Source organism: Chlorocebus sabaeus, chromosome 7, assembly GCF_047675955.1.
Source record: "Chlorocebus sabaeus isolate Y175 chromosome 7, mChlSab1.0.hap1, whole genome shotgun sequence".
Taxonomy (NCBI): Eukaryota; Metazoa; Chordata; class Mammalia; order Primates; family Cercopithecidae; genus Chlorocebus; species Chlorocebus sabaeus.
In genome coordinates this window covers 3,772,867-3,794,025 of record NC_132910.1, presented here as the reverse complement: position 1 = coordinate 3,794,025, position 21,159 = coordinate 3,772,867, and the positions used below count along the sequence as shown (strand labels likewise).

The window sequence follows — 21,159 nt, the reverse complement described above, 5'->3', positions numbered from 1 at the left end:
ATAAGCCTGGGCACTGTTAAAACCTTGCCGGTGTGTGTGCATTCGGGGCAGTACTGACACACAAACCCCCTGCTACCTAGGTATTGATTAGGGTTCAAGTTCCCTTTTCTCTACAGAACTTAAGGCTAATTAAGGGGAATATTGTAAAGTTTTCAGATGACCTCACAGTTACATAGAAGCTTTCCAGAATTTAACTCAAGTATTTGAACTCACCTGGAAGGACGTTATGTTACTTTTGAATCAGACTCTGACTACCACTAAAAAGCAGGTCACCCTGCAAGCAGTACAGAAGTTTTGAGATGAGCTTTGTATCTCATATAGTTCCAGGGAAGGGGATGAGCCTTATCCCATTGGAAGAACAGCAACAACACTGGAGGACCCTAAATGTGACTGCAATGATTAAATGGAAGAATGAAAGAGGAATAACTATCATGTGTGTATCCTGGAGGGATTATGAAGGACTAGGACTAAGCCTCTCAATTAGTCCAAGCTATTCATGATAGAACAGGGATTAGATGAAAATCCCACGGCCTTCCTGGAAAGGCTAAGAGGGTCCTTGGTAAAGCACACATCTCTAACTCCTGATTCAGTTGAGGGACAACTGACCCTGAAGGATAAGTTCATATTCAAGCATCCCCTGGCATCAAGAGGAAGCTTCAGAAACAGGCCATGGGACCAGATAGTACTTTAGAGAACCTCCTAGAAGTGGCCACCTCAGTCTTTTACAATAGGAATCAGGAGGCCCAAGAGAGGGAAAGGAGACACAAGAAAAAGGCAGAGGCTCTAACAGCTGCCTTGCAGGCTCACAAATCCCAAAATCCCTTGGATGGACCTGTTAACTGCTACAAATGTGGCAAGCCATTGGCACTTTAGGAAGGACTGTCCGGACAGCAGGAGGAGGTCACTTTGGCCCTGTCCAATTTGCAGTGGGGACCACTGAAGAACAGACTGTCCTTGGAGACAGGTCACTGGGTCCAGCCCAAATGGTCCAGCAGAACTGATGGGCCCTGGGTCACTTCTCCCTGGCTCTGATGGTTCAGAAGTCAAATAGAGAAAAGTGGACTTCCTCCTGCACACTGGAGCAGGTCTTTCAGTTCTCTCCAATACAACTCCCCTCTCCTGTCTTAGCAAGATCGTGGAGTGGGGAGGGCATCTCAGGAACACACTTAACCCAAGATTTTTCCCAAACCCTTAGTTGTAGAGACCTCTTGCTTACTGTTCTCACCTTTGTTCTGTTCCTCACCTAAAACATTTTTGTCAAGGACTCCTTAATCCTGAACTCCCAAGGGATTATCTACCCCCCTAAAGAGTTATTTCTCCTTTAAAGTTTAACTGCCTCCATACAAGATTTAATTTTTTTGACCAAGATGAAACAGCTCTAGTCACAACATTATTTTTCAAAATAGTCTACTCTTAGATTGTTTTTTCCTTTTAGCTCCTCTTTGTATAATAATCACACTTGATCTAAGCACACTTAATCTCCTTGTAAAATGTGTTTCTTCTTGTCTAGAGGTCATCAAACTCCAAGTGGTCATGCAACGTGAGCCTCAGATGATGGCTCCTTTCTTCCTGGGCACCCTTAGATAGGCCTCTGAGAGAGATCTGACTGCTGTTTTCCCCAAAACAATGCCCCCTATCAGTTTGAAACAGTTAAGAGTAGTCACTGTCCCTACCTAATGGCAGTTAGATGTACCTCTTCACAGGGGGAATTGATGGCAGTGGTGACCCATCTGGAGCAGAAGCTGCAAAGAAGCTGGTTGTAATTGGGGAGGCATGGCCTGGGCTGTGTGCTCCGTGAAATGAGGAGGAGACAGGAAAAGGTAGAAGCCTCACCGACCCCCTTCCAAGTTGGCAGGGGAGGAGCCCCACCCTCCTACATGCAGCTGCAGACACCCAGCCACAGCTGAGGACCCAAGCATTCTTGCGCTCTCAGGGGCCTGAGAAGGCTCCTGCCCCTGCAGGCTCAGAAGGGTCTGCTCCCACTGCCTGGCCTCTCCCCACTCCTGGTGCCCACTCTGATTTTGGAGCAAAGATGAGGATGAGCCTGGGTGCTGTTGTGACCCAGGCATATGTGTGCACACTTGGGGTGGCACTGACACACCAGTCCCCTACCACCTTGGCCGCCTCTCAACTATGGGCACCAATGAGCACAGGGGAGAGGCTGAGGCAAATCTGAGAGTGGCTTAGCATGGGCCTGCAGGAACCCCTCAGCATGAACAGCCTGGGTGCTGTGGACAGCATGTTGATGGTGGCAGGAGGCAGACAGGATTCTGGACAGAAGGCAAGGGCTCCCACCTTCAAGTCAGGGATGGCTTGAAGTCTGGGGGCTAAGCTATCACTTCTTTGGTCCAGAGTGAGAAGTTATGGTGCTTTCTCCAGCCTGCCTATGGCTGCTCATAGTCCAATCCACACACACTTTCTTCCTGCTGAAGCCCATAAAAACCCTGGACTCAGCCAGACTAGAGAGACAACAGGACTCCCTGTGTACAGATAGGAGCTACCCACTGTGGGTCTGTTCTCCACTAGGGGCTCCAGACTTGGAACAACATGCCTGCAGATAGGAGCTACACACTCTGGGTCTCCTCTCCACTGTGAGCTGCACTCATTGGGATGATCTACCTGCAGAAAGGGGCTACCCACTTTGGGTCTCCTTAAAGCTGTACTGGTTACTCAATAAAGCACCTCTTCACCTTGCTCATTCTACAGTTGTCCATGTACCTCATTCTTCCTGAACATGAGATGAGCATTTACGACCCACTGAGTGGTGAGAGTGGAAGAGCTGTAATACAAGCAGGGCTAAAACACATCCCTCCTCTACACTCACCATATTGCTAGTGAGAGAAGAGAAGAGCGGCAACCCTTTGGGGAGCCCAGACCTAGGGTTGCTCCGAGTCAGGAATTTGACACCCTCTTTGGGTCTTTGCAGTTTCTTGTATCTCCAAGTTTCCAGGCACCATCACATTCCCCTCATCCAGACATGATGCCCACAGTGAAAGCTACTTGTGATGCATCTGATTCAGCTGCAGGCTTGCACTGATCAAGTACTTGTGCTAGTACCAGGAGCAATCCACCCCTCCACAGCAGTCAGTGTGCCTGGCTGTGCTCAGTGGCCAGACCCTGTGCTCGCTCACTCATGCACCCCTCACGGCTCCATGCCTGGCGTGCCCTTTGCAATTGTGGGATTTGGGCTGGTAACACAAGAAGAGTGCAGCCTGCCAAGGTGAGTGGGCAGAAGGAGTCTAACAGGCCTGAGCAAAACTCAGGCAAAGGTTCCCCTGGCCACAGAGGCTTCTGGCTGGAAAAGCAACACCCTAAGAATCCTGTGACAAAATCATATATAAGGCCAAGCAGCATAACAGAATTCTTCTCCCTCTTCAGGAGACATTTTTGGCTTTTTTGTTTCCTGCTTCTAAAGTTAGCAAAAAGCTTTAAGTATTTGGCTTACATGCAAGAACATGTGCAAACAAGGGTGGAAGAGTACATGTGTGCAATGTCTAAGTTTTTACTTCTAATTGCGTATGTGGACTTAATTTAAAATAAAAAGTGAAGCTCTGCATGCTTGAAATTTAATTAAATTCAGGATCACATAATAAGTGATCAGAAACATAGTATTAAAAAATATTCTTTAATTCCATAACGAAGGTTGTATTTAGAAAGATTCAAAAAATAATTGCTTCTGTAAACTAAAAGATGTTTTCCTTTGTATGTCTATACCCCTAAATCTTGTTACTTTAAGCTTTTCATCACCCTCTGAACTATTCAGAAGTTAATTTTCAGAATTTAGACTCTGTTTGAAATAAGGACACAGATAAATAAAAAAGTCAACTTTATAACACTAATCGTATTTAAAGGATTAAAAAGAGGAAAAAATAAAGTGAAAAACTTTCTTAAACATTTAACTGGAAAACAGTGAAAATATTGATGAAAGACTGGTCAATTAAACATTTAAAAATCTGTAAAATAGTAAATATAAGAGATAAATTCCACAAAATTAGGACAAAAGAAAGTTATCAATGCCCAATGTCATTAGTGATAAAAGAGAAAGATTAAAGAGCAATTTAAATATGCTGTGCATATAAAGAGGCTTAATTTATTTCCATCCTAAGATGATTAGCTCATAGTTTGTGGAAGGCATGTCAATTGTTTTATAATCCTGTAAAAAACATTTAAAGGTTAATGGGAAACAGTGGAAAGAGCCTGAACCCTGCAGAGAATACCCCATAGATTACTTAACATATTTAAAAAGGAAGATCACACACATTCTAAAATTGTCAAGAATTCTAATATGTTATACTTCTATGCCATTTTGTTAAATAGGATTTTTCCTTCAAGATGGATACTTTACATTATTTTAAATTTTGTCTGGGTAAGAATATTACAAAATATTTCTGCATAATCAATTTAAGCCTGAAAATATTAAAAAGTCTCTATATTTGATTTATTTTTCATCCTTTAGTGTATTTTAGAATTTTAAAAGTTAACCTTTTTTCTTTGAAAGAGATTAGTTTCATAATACCTAGTGTGTCATCATTTGCACTTTTTTTTGTCTAAGTAAAAACACAAATTTTTAGTGAATATGGATCTTCAAGATATATTTCCTCTTGGGCCCAAATCATAAAATAAATTGCCAATGAATATTACATGTAAGCAATATTAATATTTTGCAATATATCAAAATAAATGAACTTATTTAACCAATGATGAGTCCAATTATTTTTAGTTAAATGATGTTACCTAGGAGCAAATATCTGGGTTATCATATCATATTCCAGATATTAGATAGTAATAAGGGTAAGCTCAAAGGGAGATGGTAGTCTAAATGTGTGTGTGTGTGTGTGTTTGTGTGTGTGTCTGTGAGAGAGAGAGAGAGAATCAAGCATATTTTGGCACAGAGAGAAGGGAGAAACATATCTAATCCTATATCTTTACATCTTTCCTAGCTCAAGCTTTTAAAAATAATTTGCTATTACTCAAATATAGTTTCCCAAATTTATGTTAGGTTTTGGCCACATTTCTTCATTTAATTTTCCAGTTATTTAACAAACCTTTACTGGGTTAATTCAGGACAATCTAGGTACTTCAGGGTGAGTTAGATTTCATTGGTCCAAACAAAAATTACAAAATTCATTGCCTTAAGTGAGATAGAAAAAGTCTTTCAAGAATCATATCATTTAGCTTTCGAATAGTTATACTCATATAATAAAATATACAATAGTTTGTCCATGAAGAGTGCAATACAATGGCCAAGGACGTTTCTATCACATGACAAATGATCCCTGAAGTTCAAGAAAATACATCCAACCAAAGAAAGTCATTAAAATTTCATGTAGAAAATCGCCTTCTAAAAAACTATAAGCCTCAGATTTGTTTTTGGCGAAATGTGCTGTCTTTTCAACTGCAAATTCCTAGTGCCAGCATCTTAAACTGTGTTGCAAAATTGAATTGGATTAGAAAAGAATTTTAATGTGAATGAACAATGTACTAATTGCTTAGATGTTGCTGTTTTTAAAAGTAATTACACTTTCATTAGACAAAATGTTCAAAAATGTTTTACCAAGCCTTGGATTTGGCAGAAAATTAAGCTATGTGTTTTGGGCATAGACCTGATTCTAGTACAAATGAGACATTATACTAAAATTTCATGTTTCTTGAACAGCAGTTTCAGGTATATATAGAATTTGTGTGTGTGTGTGTGTGTGTGTGTGTGTGTGTGTATGAGGGATGGGGGGGAGAGAGAGAGAGAGAGAGAGAGAAAGAGAGAGAGGGTTAGGCTTTGTGTCTCCACCCAAATCTTATCTTGCATTGTAATCCACATAATCCCCACATATCAAGGGAGAGACCAGGTGGAGGTAATCGGATTATGCAGGCAGTTTTCCAAATGCTGTTCTCATGAGAGTAAATTTGTTCTCAGGAGATCTAATGGTTTCATGAGGGGCTCCTCCCCCTTGACTCTTCCCCCATTCAGCACTTCTCCTTCCTGTCGCCTTGTGAACAGGTGTCTTCCTCCATGATTGTGAGTTTCCTGAGATCACCCCCTGCCTTGTGGAACTGTGAATCAATTAAACCTCTTTTCTTTATAAATTACCCAGTCTTGAACAGTTCTCCATAGCAGTGTGAGAACCAATACAGAGTGTATGGGTGACTTTGTATGAATGTGTGCGTGTATGCACTACAATGATACTACCCTTCAGTTACTAAATAGTAAGTAGATTGAAAGTTCTTTCAAATATTTTGTTGTCTAATGCTAAAGATACCACATAAGAGTGAGCAAGAATCCGTAGCAAACTGTCACCTGTAAATTCACTGTGCTAAGTCTACAACAACATATTTCTGATAATTGATGTGTATCCTTTAATAAACCCTCAAAAACACAGATTTATTGGATTCTAGACCTTGGTTCTTTTTTCCATTTTTATTCATTTCTCCTAAGTGTGCACACAACAAATACAGAATCTTCTTATAACCTCCATGTCCATAAATATAACTAATGTTTATTGAACTTATTAGAAAGGAAACCACTAACTCTTATCTCAGTCTGAAATAAAGAAATGGCGTTACAAACCAGCTCTGCAAAGGCATCATCTATAATTTGGGGTGGAAAAGACACATTGTCACGTGGTAGTTTTCTTAGTAGTTACAATTCATGCAACTTGATTATACTATTGTGTCAAAATCTGACAAGTCTAGTGAAATCAGCTTATCTTCCAGAAAGCAGGGATACAGGTTGTGCATTCTCCCCAGGTGACTTCAGAGAGATGAAATCAGTGGGGCACTAGATAGTCATCCCCCTGCCTGGGATGGGCTTGATAGTCCTCAACAGAACACAAACTATCCCCTAGTTAGAAATTCTAGAAATATATAAATGCCAATCTAACATTAAAAGTAAGCAATGAATTACTGCATATATTCTTAAGAAAACTTCAAAAAAATAAGTAAGAACCAGAAGTAATAGGATTTTCAGATACAATGAGGGAATGTTCAAAAGATTTTGTGATATTTTATAAAAATAAACTGTTACTTCTGTAATTTAAGGATGTAATCATAAATCTTTTCAGAACACAATATGCAGTACTTTGAAAAGTGCCCAATTCTGTATATTTATTAATTGAATAGGTGCTGAAGAGTCAACAGTAAATGAGTAGAACAGTAACAAAATCAATATGAACACTGATTTCCTGGCTTTTTGGGGGGACCTCATGGTACATTTTCACTTTTTTTCTGAGAAATAAATATCTCCATGAAGACTTTCATTAAGTTTTCTGTAATGGTCTAACACCAAAATATATTTTCAAATGGACAGCTCCCATTACTACATATCCCTTCTAATAATGGCCTGGATTTAAAAAATATATGAAACTATGTTTATTGTAGGAAAATAGCATACTCTTGTTTTATTTACTTCACTTTGTTTTATTCTACTTTTTTTAATTTTATTTTTTATTGTTGATTATGCTCAGCTCAATATCAGAAAACACCTAGAACAGCTCTTCTTAAGACTCAACCTCTTTTTTGTATAAAATGAAAAAATGTAGATACACAATATATTATATATTCATGTATCTATTTCAATAATATTTAATACAATTCACTTCAAATCAGTATACACCATAATTGAAATATTCAGGTTGAAATCACTTAGAAGCTGAAAATAAAAGCAGTCAGTGAAAATGTTTAGTTATTTTCTAAGGAGCTTGTTTGCCATAATATCCGCTTTGGATAAACCACCCTGTTAGGATAGAATACTGGCTAAATAGAATCATGTCTTATTCCTCAAAAATATACTTGGCACAGAGATAACTTTTCCCAAACACTAATTAATCTTGAAGCCGACAACCATATACGCTTTTGAGAGACAAGAAATTTCAGATTAAGAAAGCTGTGTCATATAAAGAGATATAGCTATATGAACCAAATAAACAAGAACACATCAACGCAGCTCTTAAGAAGAGAGCATACCTACAAAGAGAAATTGTGGGCTTAAAAATCATCAATAATAGGAACAAGATAAGGCTTAGGAATTGCATCATGTGTTGAGATTATCTGCTGATATATTGCTTGCCTGATTTGTTTTGGGATGTGCTTAACAGTCAAATGGTCAGATCAAGGTGAGGAAGAGATCAGCTGCAAAACTTCAGAATCACAGCTTCCTCTCTTACCTTCCACTGAGGAGGAAGCCGATAACCACTGCCAACAAAATGACTCCCACTGTCACAGACACAGCAATTATAGGAATCTGGCTTTGATCGCTGGATGCTGCAACTGCTGATAGGAGATACAGAAAATGGAGCTTGTGGTTAAAGTGATCACATGCATTCAAAATAAAAGCTGCTTAATAGACAGTAATCAATTCATGATTTAAGCAATTTACCCACACTTGGCTGAGATTTCCCCTAATATCCTTTCTTAAAAGTGTGTAATTGAAAAGTCATCTTTAATAGAAAATATTTACTTTCCAAATAGAGATTTGAGAGCATCACTAAGTCACTGATTATTTCCTTGTCATCATAAAAAATGAATACATGTTGTTTGCATAGTATTCATCTAGGGGCCTTAGGTCTGTGAATTAAAATGGAACTTCTTTATTGACTTCAAACACCTTAATCTAAATAGGAGGTGCGAGGTATATAAGATTTGATATTTTTAGAGTTTGTATTCTGCTGTTCTCTAGAAAAAAAATCTGATGAACCCAGGTAGGACTTTTTTCTCCATAGACATTGGAGACATTGAAGACAAAAATAATGTGACTATGACCTCACTGAAATAAAATATAATATCAGTATTCTGAATATTACTACAAAAACACAATGTAAAGCACAATATAACCAGTAAGTATATTTCATAAGTAAATTCACTTTTTGAAAAATATCAAGGCAAACATTTAGAGGTGTAGAAATCTATCTTAAAATTGGATATGTTTACATCACCTACTTTTTATATACATAGCTTTAGATGAAATGTTTTATATTTTAGTATAAAATTCCCTTCATAAGAAGAATATGAACATGATTAAGCAGTTGTACTTAAATAAGCAAATACATTTTATTTTTGTGCTAACTAATCTGGATTAAAACAAAACACCCATAGGGCAAAATAAATTGTACTAATGTTCTTAAGAATCTCTCCATAGAATATGTAGCATGTTTCTTGTTTAATGACATGATCAATTTGATAACTTCAAAGTAGCACTAGTTCAGCTCCATGGTAACAAATATTGTCACAGAAATTAGTAACAATCTGTGTTTTCTTTTTCACAACCCCATACCAGATCTTGGCCTACCAAGAGTTTTGGATCTGCAAACACCTCCCTTTCTATTTTAGTCACATTGTTCTTGATTCTTTCTAATCAAAACTAAGTGATTTGCTGATGACCCTCTTGCACTGATTCGCTTTCAACTATTTTAGACCAGTATTTAGATCCCATTATTATTAACAGCTGGTTTGAGTAAAACTATTATTTTCAATATAAGTCAGTGCTCTTACCTTCTCCCTTTTTGCATAATATGTACAAGAGTCTTGCCCTGTTTTCTCCTAGTCTCTGACGCTAAGGTCCGTGGCAAGAAATTTAGTTATAGGCTACAGTATAAATGAGGCAGGAAAAAACTACACCCAGAATTGCTAATACCCTTTCCCCAAAGTCTGCTTTATTAATCTCTAAACTCAGATTATTTTTACTGCTACTTTTTTTTCTCTCTTTCTCGTTCTTTTTTGGAAGAGGGCACTGTTTCTAGAGAAACTTCACTCAGAAACTCAATGTTATTTGAATAAGCTGCAACTGCTACTTGAATGCCTTAATTCTCTATTGTTAATTTCCTAGTAAAATCATTCCCATAATGAGTCACCTTCTTATGCTCCGTGTATTAATACATTCCCACTTCCCACATTTGAGAAATGCTAAACTTTCAAAGATCTCCCTCTGGAAGACAGTTTTGCTGCCTTATAAACTATTGTGCTGCTTATAAGCCTGAGCAGATATCGCCTTTAGGGAGAAGTAAATCTTTATATCTAAACTTAGCAGGATTAGTTCAATCCAAATTGCAAAATAGGTCCAGCATTTACCACACATATGGGTCAAGAAAATTACTTAAACCTTTAAAGTCCCATTTGCATAATCTCCAAATAGGGATAATTTCCTTGAATCATTATATTTCTGTTAAGATGAAAGATAATACATATAATGTACTTAGCATACAGCTTCAACTACTGACAGCCTTAAATAAATAGTAAAGTATCACTTATACTTATTATCCCCTGCTTTATTTACCATTCTTATATTTCCTATTTGTCAGCATCTTGACAGAGGCATCTGAAACCAACCATATCTAAGAACCAACATTTTAAAATTATCTCTGAAATTTTTTTATTCTTCTGCCTTTGAATTCCATGGATGATGACATTTGCAACATGCAATGAGTACTTCTCTATTTAACTTATCCTCCACCATGATTAGGAGTTTGACTTAGCTGAACGTATACCTTAAACTTGAAACTCTCCTCCTCTTGGTTTCTATGGCATCAGACAAGCTGTTGTACTCTGTCCCTCTCTATGAAGCACTGCTTTGTCAGTTCTGATGGCTTCATATTCTCTTCCCACAGTGATGTATGAATGATTCTTCATGAATGCTCACTCCTGATCCTTCTCATTTCTTATCCTTTTCACTTCTCTCCATTTCTTTCTGTCTTTTTTTTTTTTTTTTTTTCACATCCTCCCTTTCTTTCTCCCTCTCTCTGATACTTCTTCCTTCATGGTATCAATTAATAACTATCAGGATGGCAAATTTATATCCCCTACCCTTATTTCTCTCCAAAGAATCCTTCCGTTTTTTATAACAAACTGTTTAGCCCTTTGTTTGGATTTTATTGTTACATAAAAATTAACATGTTTAAAATTGGCCTTTATACCACATCTACCCCTAAAGGCATTAACGAAAACATATATCAACAAATAAACATATCACTAATCAAACTAAAAAAATCAAACTGGTTTAATCTCTTTCCGGTTTCTTTGAACTATTACTAAATCTTTCTTAACTTCTGCTTGTTCATTCATTATCAAATACTTTTGTGTTTCTTTGATGTTTCTCCCCATACATTACTTATTTTCATCCAACATTAACCTATTTAATTCAAACCTGTATAATCAAAATGGTGGAATATTATTTGTAGCATTTTAACTGTTCTCTCATCTATGTACTTTATGATATGAGTACTTCTATGTACTCATATTAAATATCAAAAATATCATTTTCATGTTTCCCTGATCAAAAACTTTAGAAAGTCCTACTACCTTTGGAAGAAAATTCTCAAATGCTCAGTCTAGTTTTCAAAAGCCCTTCTAATCTGAGTCTAACAATTATTCCCACTCTTAATGTGCCAGTTTGGGAACTCTCACAGATACAGCTTTGGAGGAAGAGTGCACAATACTCAGAAATAAGGGTAAAAACAGAGTAACTTCACATTGGCCACAGTATTAAATTTGAAAAGAAGTATAAAATTTTGGTAGTGTCAAATTCTTCATTTTTAGTAATTTCCAGGACCAACATTAATGATGCACACCTCTTTAGAGAAAAATATATTGCATTAAAATAATTACTAATGGCATTCAAAAGATTAATATGCTAAGTTGATACATTTTATGAACATAGATTATAAGTAACATCAAATCACAAACATTAATATTCTCTGTGTTTATCTAATGTCCTCTGAATCAGATCATTTTTGTATAAAAAGCAACTAGAGATCATTTTGTGAGGAAGAATTTACAGAATATATTTTTGTTTATGATTATTTTATTTTAATTTATTTATATAGTTTTATTATTATTTTAAATTTGCAATATTTTCTAAAGTCCTTGATGGGTTTTAAATTTTCTTGTGTGCGTGTGTGTGTGTGTGTAGACAGGGTCTCACTCTGTCACCCAGGCTGGAGTACAGTGGCACGATCTCGGCTCACTGCAACCTCTGCCATCAGGGTTCATGTCACCCTCCAATCTCAGCCTTCGAGTAGTTGGGACTACAGGCGTGCGCCACCACGTACAGCTAATGTTTGTATTTTGTTGTTGTCGTTGTTGTTGTTGAGAAGGGGTTTCACCATTTAGCCCAGGCTAGTCTGAAACTTCTGAGCTCAAGCAATTCACCCACCATAAACTCAGGTTTTAACTATTAACTGTTTCACATGCAATAATTAATTTGTGAGCAATTTCTAATAAGAAATGATTCATCAAGATTTTTAAATTGTTTATTCTTTTGTTTGTCCTGAGGGCATTAATGATATCATTAATTATATTAATTCAGATGAAAATAAACAATTTACAGGTTACCGTCAATGCATTCATTTTTGTTGATTTGTTTAGGAGTGAGACAAAAATATTTAGGTCAAGTAGGAGATATGGTAATCATGTTAACATACTGTTAAAATTTTAATCCTTAAGATATATACCTTTAGTTATGCATGTCTCTCATTTTCTTATGTTTTCTAAAAATTAGTTTATTAATGATGTCGTTTTGGAAAAATAGCTGGGAAATATCATGGGAAGACTTAAAAGAAAATGTTAAAGCAATATAATACACTATGGAGAAAGATCACCAATTATAAAAATTAATATTCTTTGTAAATAATAATGTTTATTTTAAAAAAAATCATTACACATTTGCATCATGCCTGGAAATTCTAAGGCAGCATATACTGAGAAGTCACATTTTTTACCTCACCTTGCTTCCCACACTCCTGGTTGTATGCAAATATTACGTGGATATTCTCTAGACTTTATTGCCTCAGCTATATATATGAAGAGTTCATCATTGAAGGTTAAAATAATAGTAAGAGCCAGATTATAAGTCTACAGGTCAGACTGAGAATTTGGGATCATTCTCTCACAGCAATAGGTATCTATAAACTTTCTTAATCAGGGTAACTTAATCAAGGGCATAATTTTTAATAAGTAATATAAGTACACAGGAATCAGTGGAAACATTATGAACACTATGGTAGGCAAATAGGCACATGAAAGGATGTTGAACATAATTAACTAACAGTGATTTTCAAAATAGTGAGATATCACTACCCACTTATTCAAAATGACTAACAAATAAGTAAATAAATAATGACAATTCCAAATGCTGAAAAGGATATAAAGAGACCAGATTAATCACCCATTGCTGGTGGAAATGGAAAATGATGCAGCCATTTTGGAAAACATGTTGGCAGTTTCTTACAAAATTAGATATACAATTACTGTACAATCCAGTGTTGTACTTTTGGAAATTCATCCTAGGGAAATAAAAACCTACATGACACAAAAATCTGTATACAAATGTTTACAGTATCTTTATTTGTGATAGCAAAAACTGTAATCAGCCCTGATATCCCTCAACAAATTAATGGAGGTTAAATAAATTGTGGTACATACATATTAAGTATTATTATTCAGTAATAAAAATAAAGAAACTTGATACACACCACAATCTGGATGAATCTGCAGGAAATTATGCTAAGTGAAAAAAAGCCAATTCCAAATTAAAAGGCACATACTGCATGTTTCTATTTATGAAACATTTTTGAAATGTGAAAACGTCATACATGAATGGCAGATGAATGGTTTCCAGGGCTTAGTGATGCCACAACATTTGTTCTTAAAGGTAGTGGGTGTGGTTATAAAAGGAAACACAAGGGATCTTTACAGTATTGGGATTGTTTGGTAACTTGAAGTTGGTGGTAGATACACAAACTTGTACAAGTGACCAAATGGCATAGAATCTAACACACATACATGTCCACATACACATTTACAGAGGAATACAAGAAAATAGGATTAAATCTGTGGATTGATTGTATCAATATCAGTGTTCTGGTTGTGATATTATACTATGGTTCTGCAAAATATTACCATGGGGAAAACTAAGTAAAGTGTATAAGAGTGGTCTGTATTGCTGTTAAAATTGCATGCAAATCCACAATTACCTCAATACAACTTTTAATAAAAAACACAATACCATTATTTCCTCATTTAGGCTATACAGATTTGAGACAAATAGATATAGCTGGATAAAAGGAAGTGATCCATTTTTAAAAATTAAAAGAATCACAAATGTGATTGATGAATCTTGGGCATGTAGAGGTTAAGATAGATTCAGTTACAGTCTGAAAGCTTCAAGATAAATTATGTTAAAAGAAACCAGGAAAGAGTCTAATGAGTTTGGCTGAATGGTTTTACTCACGGTAAGTTTCTTTGTTTGTGTGTGTGTGTGTGTGTGTGTGTATATATATATATATATATATAGTCACTGCTGTTGAGAATGGGGGTAGGGTAAAAAATCAATTTTAAATATATTATTTTTATGCATAACAAAATTAAAATGAAGAAGTTAACAGTTATAAGACATAAACTAAACTTGGCAGAGGAAGAATAATTGGAGATTTTCTACCCAAATCTTCATATTAAATAGTTTTTCTAAAACAATTGTTTTGCGTTCCTGTTTGTACTACTATTCGCATTTCTCTTTAGAGTTATCTTTTGACTTACAAGATAATGTCAATGAAAAATAAAAGCGCTCATAACATTTTAACTTTTTGTTAACAAATGACTGAAATGTAATATAAATTAGTAAATAATAAATTCTATAAAAACACAAATCATAATGTGTCAACTTTTCACTATTTGTATCATCATTATGAATTGAACAGGCAATTGGAAAATTCTTTTTAAAAAATATACTCATGGAAATTTTAAAATAACTTCCTATTACATACCTGACTGATAAAGTAGATTTTTCTTAGTACAGATGGCTCGTTAAAGTCAGAACTCTTTAACTATCACTTATCAAATAAAAATCACTGATAGCTTAACGAGGAAAAACACAAATATGTTTATTGTATGTTTACTGTAATTACTGCATCAAAGTACTTGAAGACCTTATTGGGAAAATAATAAATGTAAATTAAGACTGAAATTATGATATAAAGTAAATAATTGCCCAGTGAAATAATGAATGTGGATTTCAGAAAATACTACAAAAATAAGTTCTGAAGAAAAGTATTAATTGTCATTGCGTATCTTCTCTGATTCTTTATTAGACAATAGGCCTTGAGAAAGAAGGTATTATTACTTAGAATTATTTGGGTCATTTATAGCATCTTTGAGCTAAAAAGAAACCCTTTGATGGCTAGAAATTGAATAAAATCAATTTTAAAATAATAAGCAAAATTAGGCCGAGCGTGGTGACTGACGCCTGTAATCCCAGCACTTTGGAGACCAAGGTGGGCAGATCACCTAAGGTCAGGAGTTTGAGATCAGTCTGACCAACATGGAGAAACCTCATCTCTACTTAAAATGCAAAATTAATCAGGCACGGTGGTGCACGCCTGTGATCCCAGCTACTTGGGAGGCTGAGTCAGGAGGATCATTTGAACTGAGGAGGTGGAAGTTGTGGTGAGCCAAGATCGCTTCACTACACTCCAGTCTGGGCAATGGAGTGAGACTTTCTCAATATAAATAAATAAATAAGCAAAACTATGACTCTAAAATGCTTTTTGAAACAAATATTCTATATTTTAGAATTAAACACAGTATATTCCTTTTGTCTGGAGAGAAGTTTCTATGTGTTACTCACGTTGATTTCTTCAGGGCCTAGCAAACCTAATATGTTATAGGTGTTCAATATATTCTTGTTGTTGAGTTATATTCAGAAAATATTATACATAAAGATCAAAAAGCAATTAATATCTAATATACTCTCTACAAATAATAAATTCATTCAGTAAAAAGCTTGTACATATATGTACATATACGAGTAAAAAAAAGATTTTACTCTCATAGCTAGGAGGCAGTATGATATCGAAGTATTTTCATTTGCTATTAAAAATAATGCTATAATCTACTTCGGCAATAAAAAAATTAGTGGGTGGTATTTCTTTTTCTCTAGAAATTATATAGAAAATATTAAAAGTAGCATACTTCAGGTAAACCTTTGTAAAAGTATACACAGGAAATGATTAAATATTAGTTCTCTAAGTCATCTGATTGAGTTTTCGTGTGCTTGGCAGCTACTATTTAATACATATGTAAATGAGAGAATATTGAAAAGCCTGAAGAAAAACCAGTTGCTGAATGTGCCAACATCCTAGAACTGAGTAGAATTTACCTTTTTTTTTTTTTTTTTTTTTTAAATGGGATTTTTCCATTTGTATAGTTATCAAAGCATTCAAGCATAGTGTGAGATTTCATTTATGGTTTTGTTCCCAGAGTTGGTAGACCACATAAGCAATATTTATTACTAATTATACCGAAACAGAATCAAGTCTTGTTAAGATGTCTAACTTATACAGCATGCCTTTTTTTCCTAAATCCCTTTTAGTTTAAAGGGGCAGGATTAAATAATCCATTGCTAATATTATGAGCATTCTCAGACTAATATCACATGTTCCTATTCAATCTAGTAAGAAAAGAAAATTTTCTGAATAGCATTAGAAGTTCAAATTTCAGTAGCTTCAATTAAATTTCACTCACAGATTTTCCTTTGTGTAGAAAACAAATTTATAATTTTTTACAATGGCACCCTTTTCAGTATAAAATTCAGTGAAACAACACTTAGAACGTTATTTTTACAGAATAAAAATTATTTTTAAATAAATCAGTTAAATATACTTTAAAAAGAAGATCTTGATTTTCAAAGGGGATGTATTATATAGTTTTATTCACATTTTAATTTAATAGATCTTCTGATTCTTACAAAGTAAATTCATAACTAAATTATCATTTTGTTGATTTTTGTAAAAAGGAAATACGCAATTTATTTATTTTAAAATTACTAATTTTTATGTAACTCGGCTTAAAGCAAATACACATACACACTGACACACATATACACTTCTGACATTTCACAGTACTGTGTATTTCTTCACAAAAAGTTTTAACAGCATCTATTACTGTCTTAAATTCTTTCAATGTGTTTAGGACAAGTAAGTAACATAAATATTTTGCTGAAATTAAAGGAAAATGTTTTACGCTATTTTATGGGGAAAAAAGTGATTCAAAAAGGCTGTTCCAAAAAATATTCCCAGATTCTCCCGTTAAAGACGGTGCCAGAGGTTTAATACTTTTTATGAGATCAGATTGGTTCCTGAGAGCACCATTTTCTTGCCAATCTCAATGCTAAAGAAAACTCCCTGTGGAATTTTCAAAGAAAGACTAAGCCTAGTAGCCTAGTTCAATGAAACAACTAAAAAAGTAAATGGCAATAATTCAATAAAGTATGGCAGCAGTGGAAAGAAAGTCTTTGAAAGCAAGTTTAAACATTTTTAAAGTATCTCCTGAAGTACCATCTCCCAGAAGACTGAATGCAATGAGGAGCAAGGACCAACGTGTTAACCCGCCGACCTACCATAATAGCATGACAGATGCTTCCTACCTGAAGGGGTCATGCCTGGGAGAGAGAGAGGGAGAGTGAGACTGACAGAGTGCCCAGGGAGGGTATTGATCCACTGACTCTTTTCTGGTAACCATTACTGAGACATGAGTCGACAGTAATTAAAATGACTTACACACTGGGGTGGTTTCAAACTCAAATCTTCGACTGAAGACACCATAGCCTGCTGCTGTACGTGCTCGAATTTGGAAGACATAAACTGAAGCTGGTTTCAAGCCCTCTGCAGTAATAGTTGTCTCTTTGGATTTGATAATTGTGTAGCTGGTCTCTTGGTCCTTGGGATGCGCATGCACACACAGTAAAAAAGGCAGCATATAAATTAATAATGACAACAAAATGTAGAACCATAGATCAGAAAATGAATCAGAAACCAATGGACTCTATTAGTACAAATATAATACTTTAGAAAAAAATCCTACACATCCTAGGTGTGCTATTGACATAGAATATTAAAGTCTTTTCTGAACTCAGGGTGGTGGGTGACATTGTGTCCACCTATCCAGAATACTTGTCTTTGGCAGTAATACATTTCTAAAATTTTGAAAACATAATGTTGTAGGAGATTGATTATTTTACAGACTCTATTTTAGTATTGTTATTTTTATACTTTTTTCCTCCAATATAGTTAATTGGAGCATATCTAACATACTGCCTATTCATACAGAAAGTTAACAATATGTCCCATTCTGTGAGGTAAGACTTATGCTTTAACTCATTAGTGAATTCAATTTATAATTGTACTTAGGTCTTAAGGTAAGAAATTAGTGCTTCACTGGTGAAATTTAATTTCAATTCTCTAAGCCTAGATAGAAGGCATTAAAGAAAAATGCAGATAAGCAAAGCATTTTTATTTATTTTTGAAAATGTCCTCATTTGGAGGAGCTAGGTAGTAGTTAATGGAGATGGAGCCGGAAAATAATTACTGGAAAGAAAATTTTGGGAACTGAAACAAAGAGGAACTGTTTCTATTTTGATGCTAACAAAAGTTTAGACTAACCATCCGTAACTCCTCATTATCTCTCTGAAGTTACCACACCAGCTTTACCATGGATACTGAAATCACAGGCTGAAATATAGCAGGGACATTTTTGCTTTTATATTCAGTTTCCTTATCAGTAAAATTGGAGTAGAGACTTGCCCGGGTTTCCTCACAGAGATGTTGTAAAAATGAAACAGGTAATGTATGTGAAAGCAGTTAATAAACTGTAATAGATATTTTAATTTTCATAATTATTTTAAATATTTGTAACTCTTTCTAATATGACATGTCAAAGTTGACTACCACTAATACTATCTAAAATATACAATCTATATAACATTTTTCTTTTAAAGCAATTTACCATTCCTCTTGTAATATGTTTAAACATACAAAATTATCTTAGAGTTAAGTAGGTCCAAAATTATCTCTAAATAGGTATGGTGTAATTTATAAACCCAATAGCACAATTTCTGATCATCATAGGCAAATGACTGATCTTTAATTTTTTAAACTGCAGATTAATTTAATTATCTAAACTTTAATGTATTTGGGAAATTTTATTAAAGTTGAGCAAAGGTAATTAAGTCTTATAAAATGTTACCTAATAATACCAGTAAATTTCTTCATTGACAAACATGTATTGCTCTTCTATTATCCACCCTATTACTCCTTCTGTATGCTAGGATCATAGCAGTAAAAAGCAAACAATTTCTTAATGTGTTCCTTTTAACAACTGTAAACAGCTTCTATAAACTATGAGAGTTACCAATTTTTCTGAGAACGCACAGGTTCTTGATGGAATAACCCTGATAATATCATTTATTATTTCTCCATATTATTGAAAAATATTATTTTCCCATATTATTTAAAAGGAATATTTCTCAATAATATTCTGCTTTCCAGTTTGGCTACAATTGTAGCAGTAACTCTCACTAAGTAAGTTAAATGTCTGTTTGCTGATATTTGTTTAAAGAAAATTTAACTTAAAGAAAAAATCTACTCAAAATTTAAGTATACAATTCTGATAGACTTTATGTAATTATCATTTTTGCATAAAGGATTAACATTTATAATATAAAACATTAGAAGAAGGCATCAATGACAGCATTAGATTTCCAGCCATATTATTAAGTAGATGAGAAAATGTGGGTAAACCACTCTTTACCTCAGTTTTTTTCTTCCTTAAAATGGAGATACAATTATTTACCAAGAATATTGGAAGGAGACAGAGATAAAAATAATACATATACCACCAAGCACAATCGCTACAAAATAGGTTCTATGTAGAATGGATTACTCTTAACTCTATAGCATGATGGTAAGTTGTACCATTGATAAGTAAAAAACAAAACAACTTTTAAAAGCTTCCATAGTTGTAAACTCTAATTATTGAAGGTACAATGAATACATTTTACAAAAATATTAGAAATTGATACTTTTTGCCAAAAAGGAAAAATGTACAAGGAAACTGTACTGCTGCTCCTTGAAATAACGTATGATCTAATATCAATTGCACAACATTCTGTCTGACTTAACAATTAACGTTATGTATGTCTCAGTTGTTCCTTAGCTAGAGTTTAATTGCACATTGTCTCTCTCTGAGTTAGTCATACATAAGTTATTGAAGAGAATTTAGCAAAGCATGTATCTAGTGGATCAAAACCAATGAATACACATTGTGAATTGTGTAAGCATCTTCCAAAATTTAATTCTGTTTCATTCCTTTAAATCACTCTCATATTGTAATTTTCTACATATCAAAAACTTTATGTAAAGATTGTCAACACCCACAATTGCCTGGCTGCCAAGTCCTTGGTCAGGGCAGTGCCTTTTGCTGCCTTCGTGCCCCAGCTGAGCAAATGAGCTACATTCCCCAGCTGCTTAGCAAACACTGTTCACATGCAGTGAGGGGAGGGCTTCAGCAGAAGGAGCCAGCTGGCAAACACCCTGCCAAGGGGCAGCTTCCCTTTGCCTCTGCCTTTAATTAAGAGATGGCAATGAGCCCATCCTCACACGGGAGCAGAGAAGCCCAATGACCTCTATTAGAGCAGGGCAATCAGAGGCAGAAATGCCAGCTGGCAAATGCATGTGCCCTGGAAAGCTCTGCCACCTGTGTCTGGCCAAAAGCCATCCAATAAAATGGTGGTGTTATTCTGAAAGCTCAAAATCAGCTCTGAAAACCTATCAGGATCCCTACCTCAATACATGGTATAAAAGCTCATAATCCATTTTTTATAAATGAAAGTCTTAAAAAAAACTTTATAGGTATAATATAGATATACTCAAAAGTTTGGCTCACGCACAATGGTCCAGGAATTAATACCTTTATTTTAAAAAGGAAAACACTGACCAAAATAATAACTTCCACCAATATATCATATAAAGATTTTGCTGCTTTTAATTAATGTAAACAAGCAACTTATTAATTTATTGGAAATATGTTTAGAAACCTTTTTCCCAAGTCATTTTTTTCTTTATTTGAGTTATACAGATCATATAATGGAATACTGAAACATTAAATTTGAATTATTAAATATAAGACCAAATCATACTGAAATAATTGTAACTCAAAAAGAAATTGAACTATAAAGAAAATAATATCACAATATGGATAAAACTCAGTAGGAGAAATATTTAATAGAAACTCCTCATTACCACTTCTTGAATAACTTTGTTCTAACAGAAGCAGCAACTTTTTAAGAAAAGATAAATTCTCATTAATATTGAATATTACACACATAATGAAAGTAATGCTTATGCT

At 34.7% G+C, this 21,159-nt stretch overlaps 1 protein-coding gene across 6 annotated transcripts in view; it reads right to left on the bottom strand.

Moving 5' to 3' along the window:
* The window catches only part of EPHA5 (EPH receptor A5), a 288,516-nt gene that overhangs the window by 88,125 nt on the left and 179,232 nt on the right, over positions 1-21,159 (bottom strand). For 4 of the 6 annotated variants that reach the window (XM_073017325.1, XM_073017327.1, XM_073017329.1 and 1 more), the window contains 2 exons: positions 17,535-17,694; positions 8,157-8,262 (listed from right to left, as the gene is read on the bottom strand). In XM_073017325.1, the coding sequence (XP_072873426.1) occupies positions 8,157-8,262; positions 17,535-17,694 (266 nt within the window). The remainder of the gene's footprint in view (positions 1-8,156; positions 8,263-17,534; positions 17,695-21,159) is intronic. The other 2 variants (XM_073017326.1, XM_073017328.1) reach the window with 1 other exon arrangement.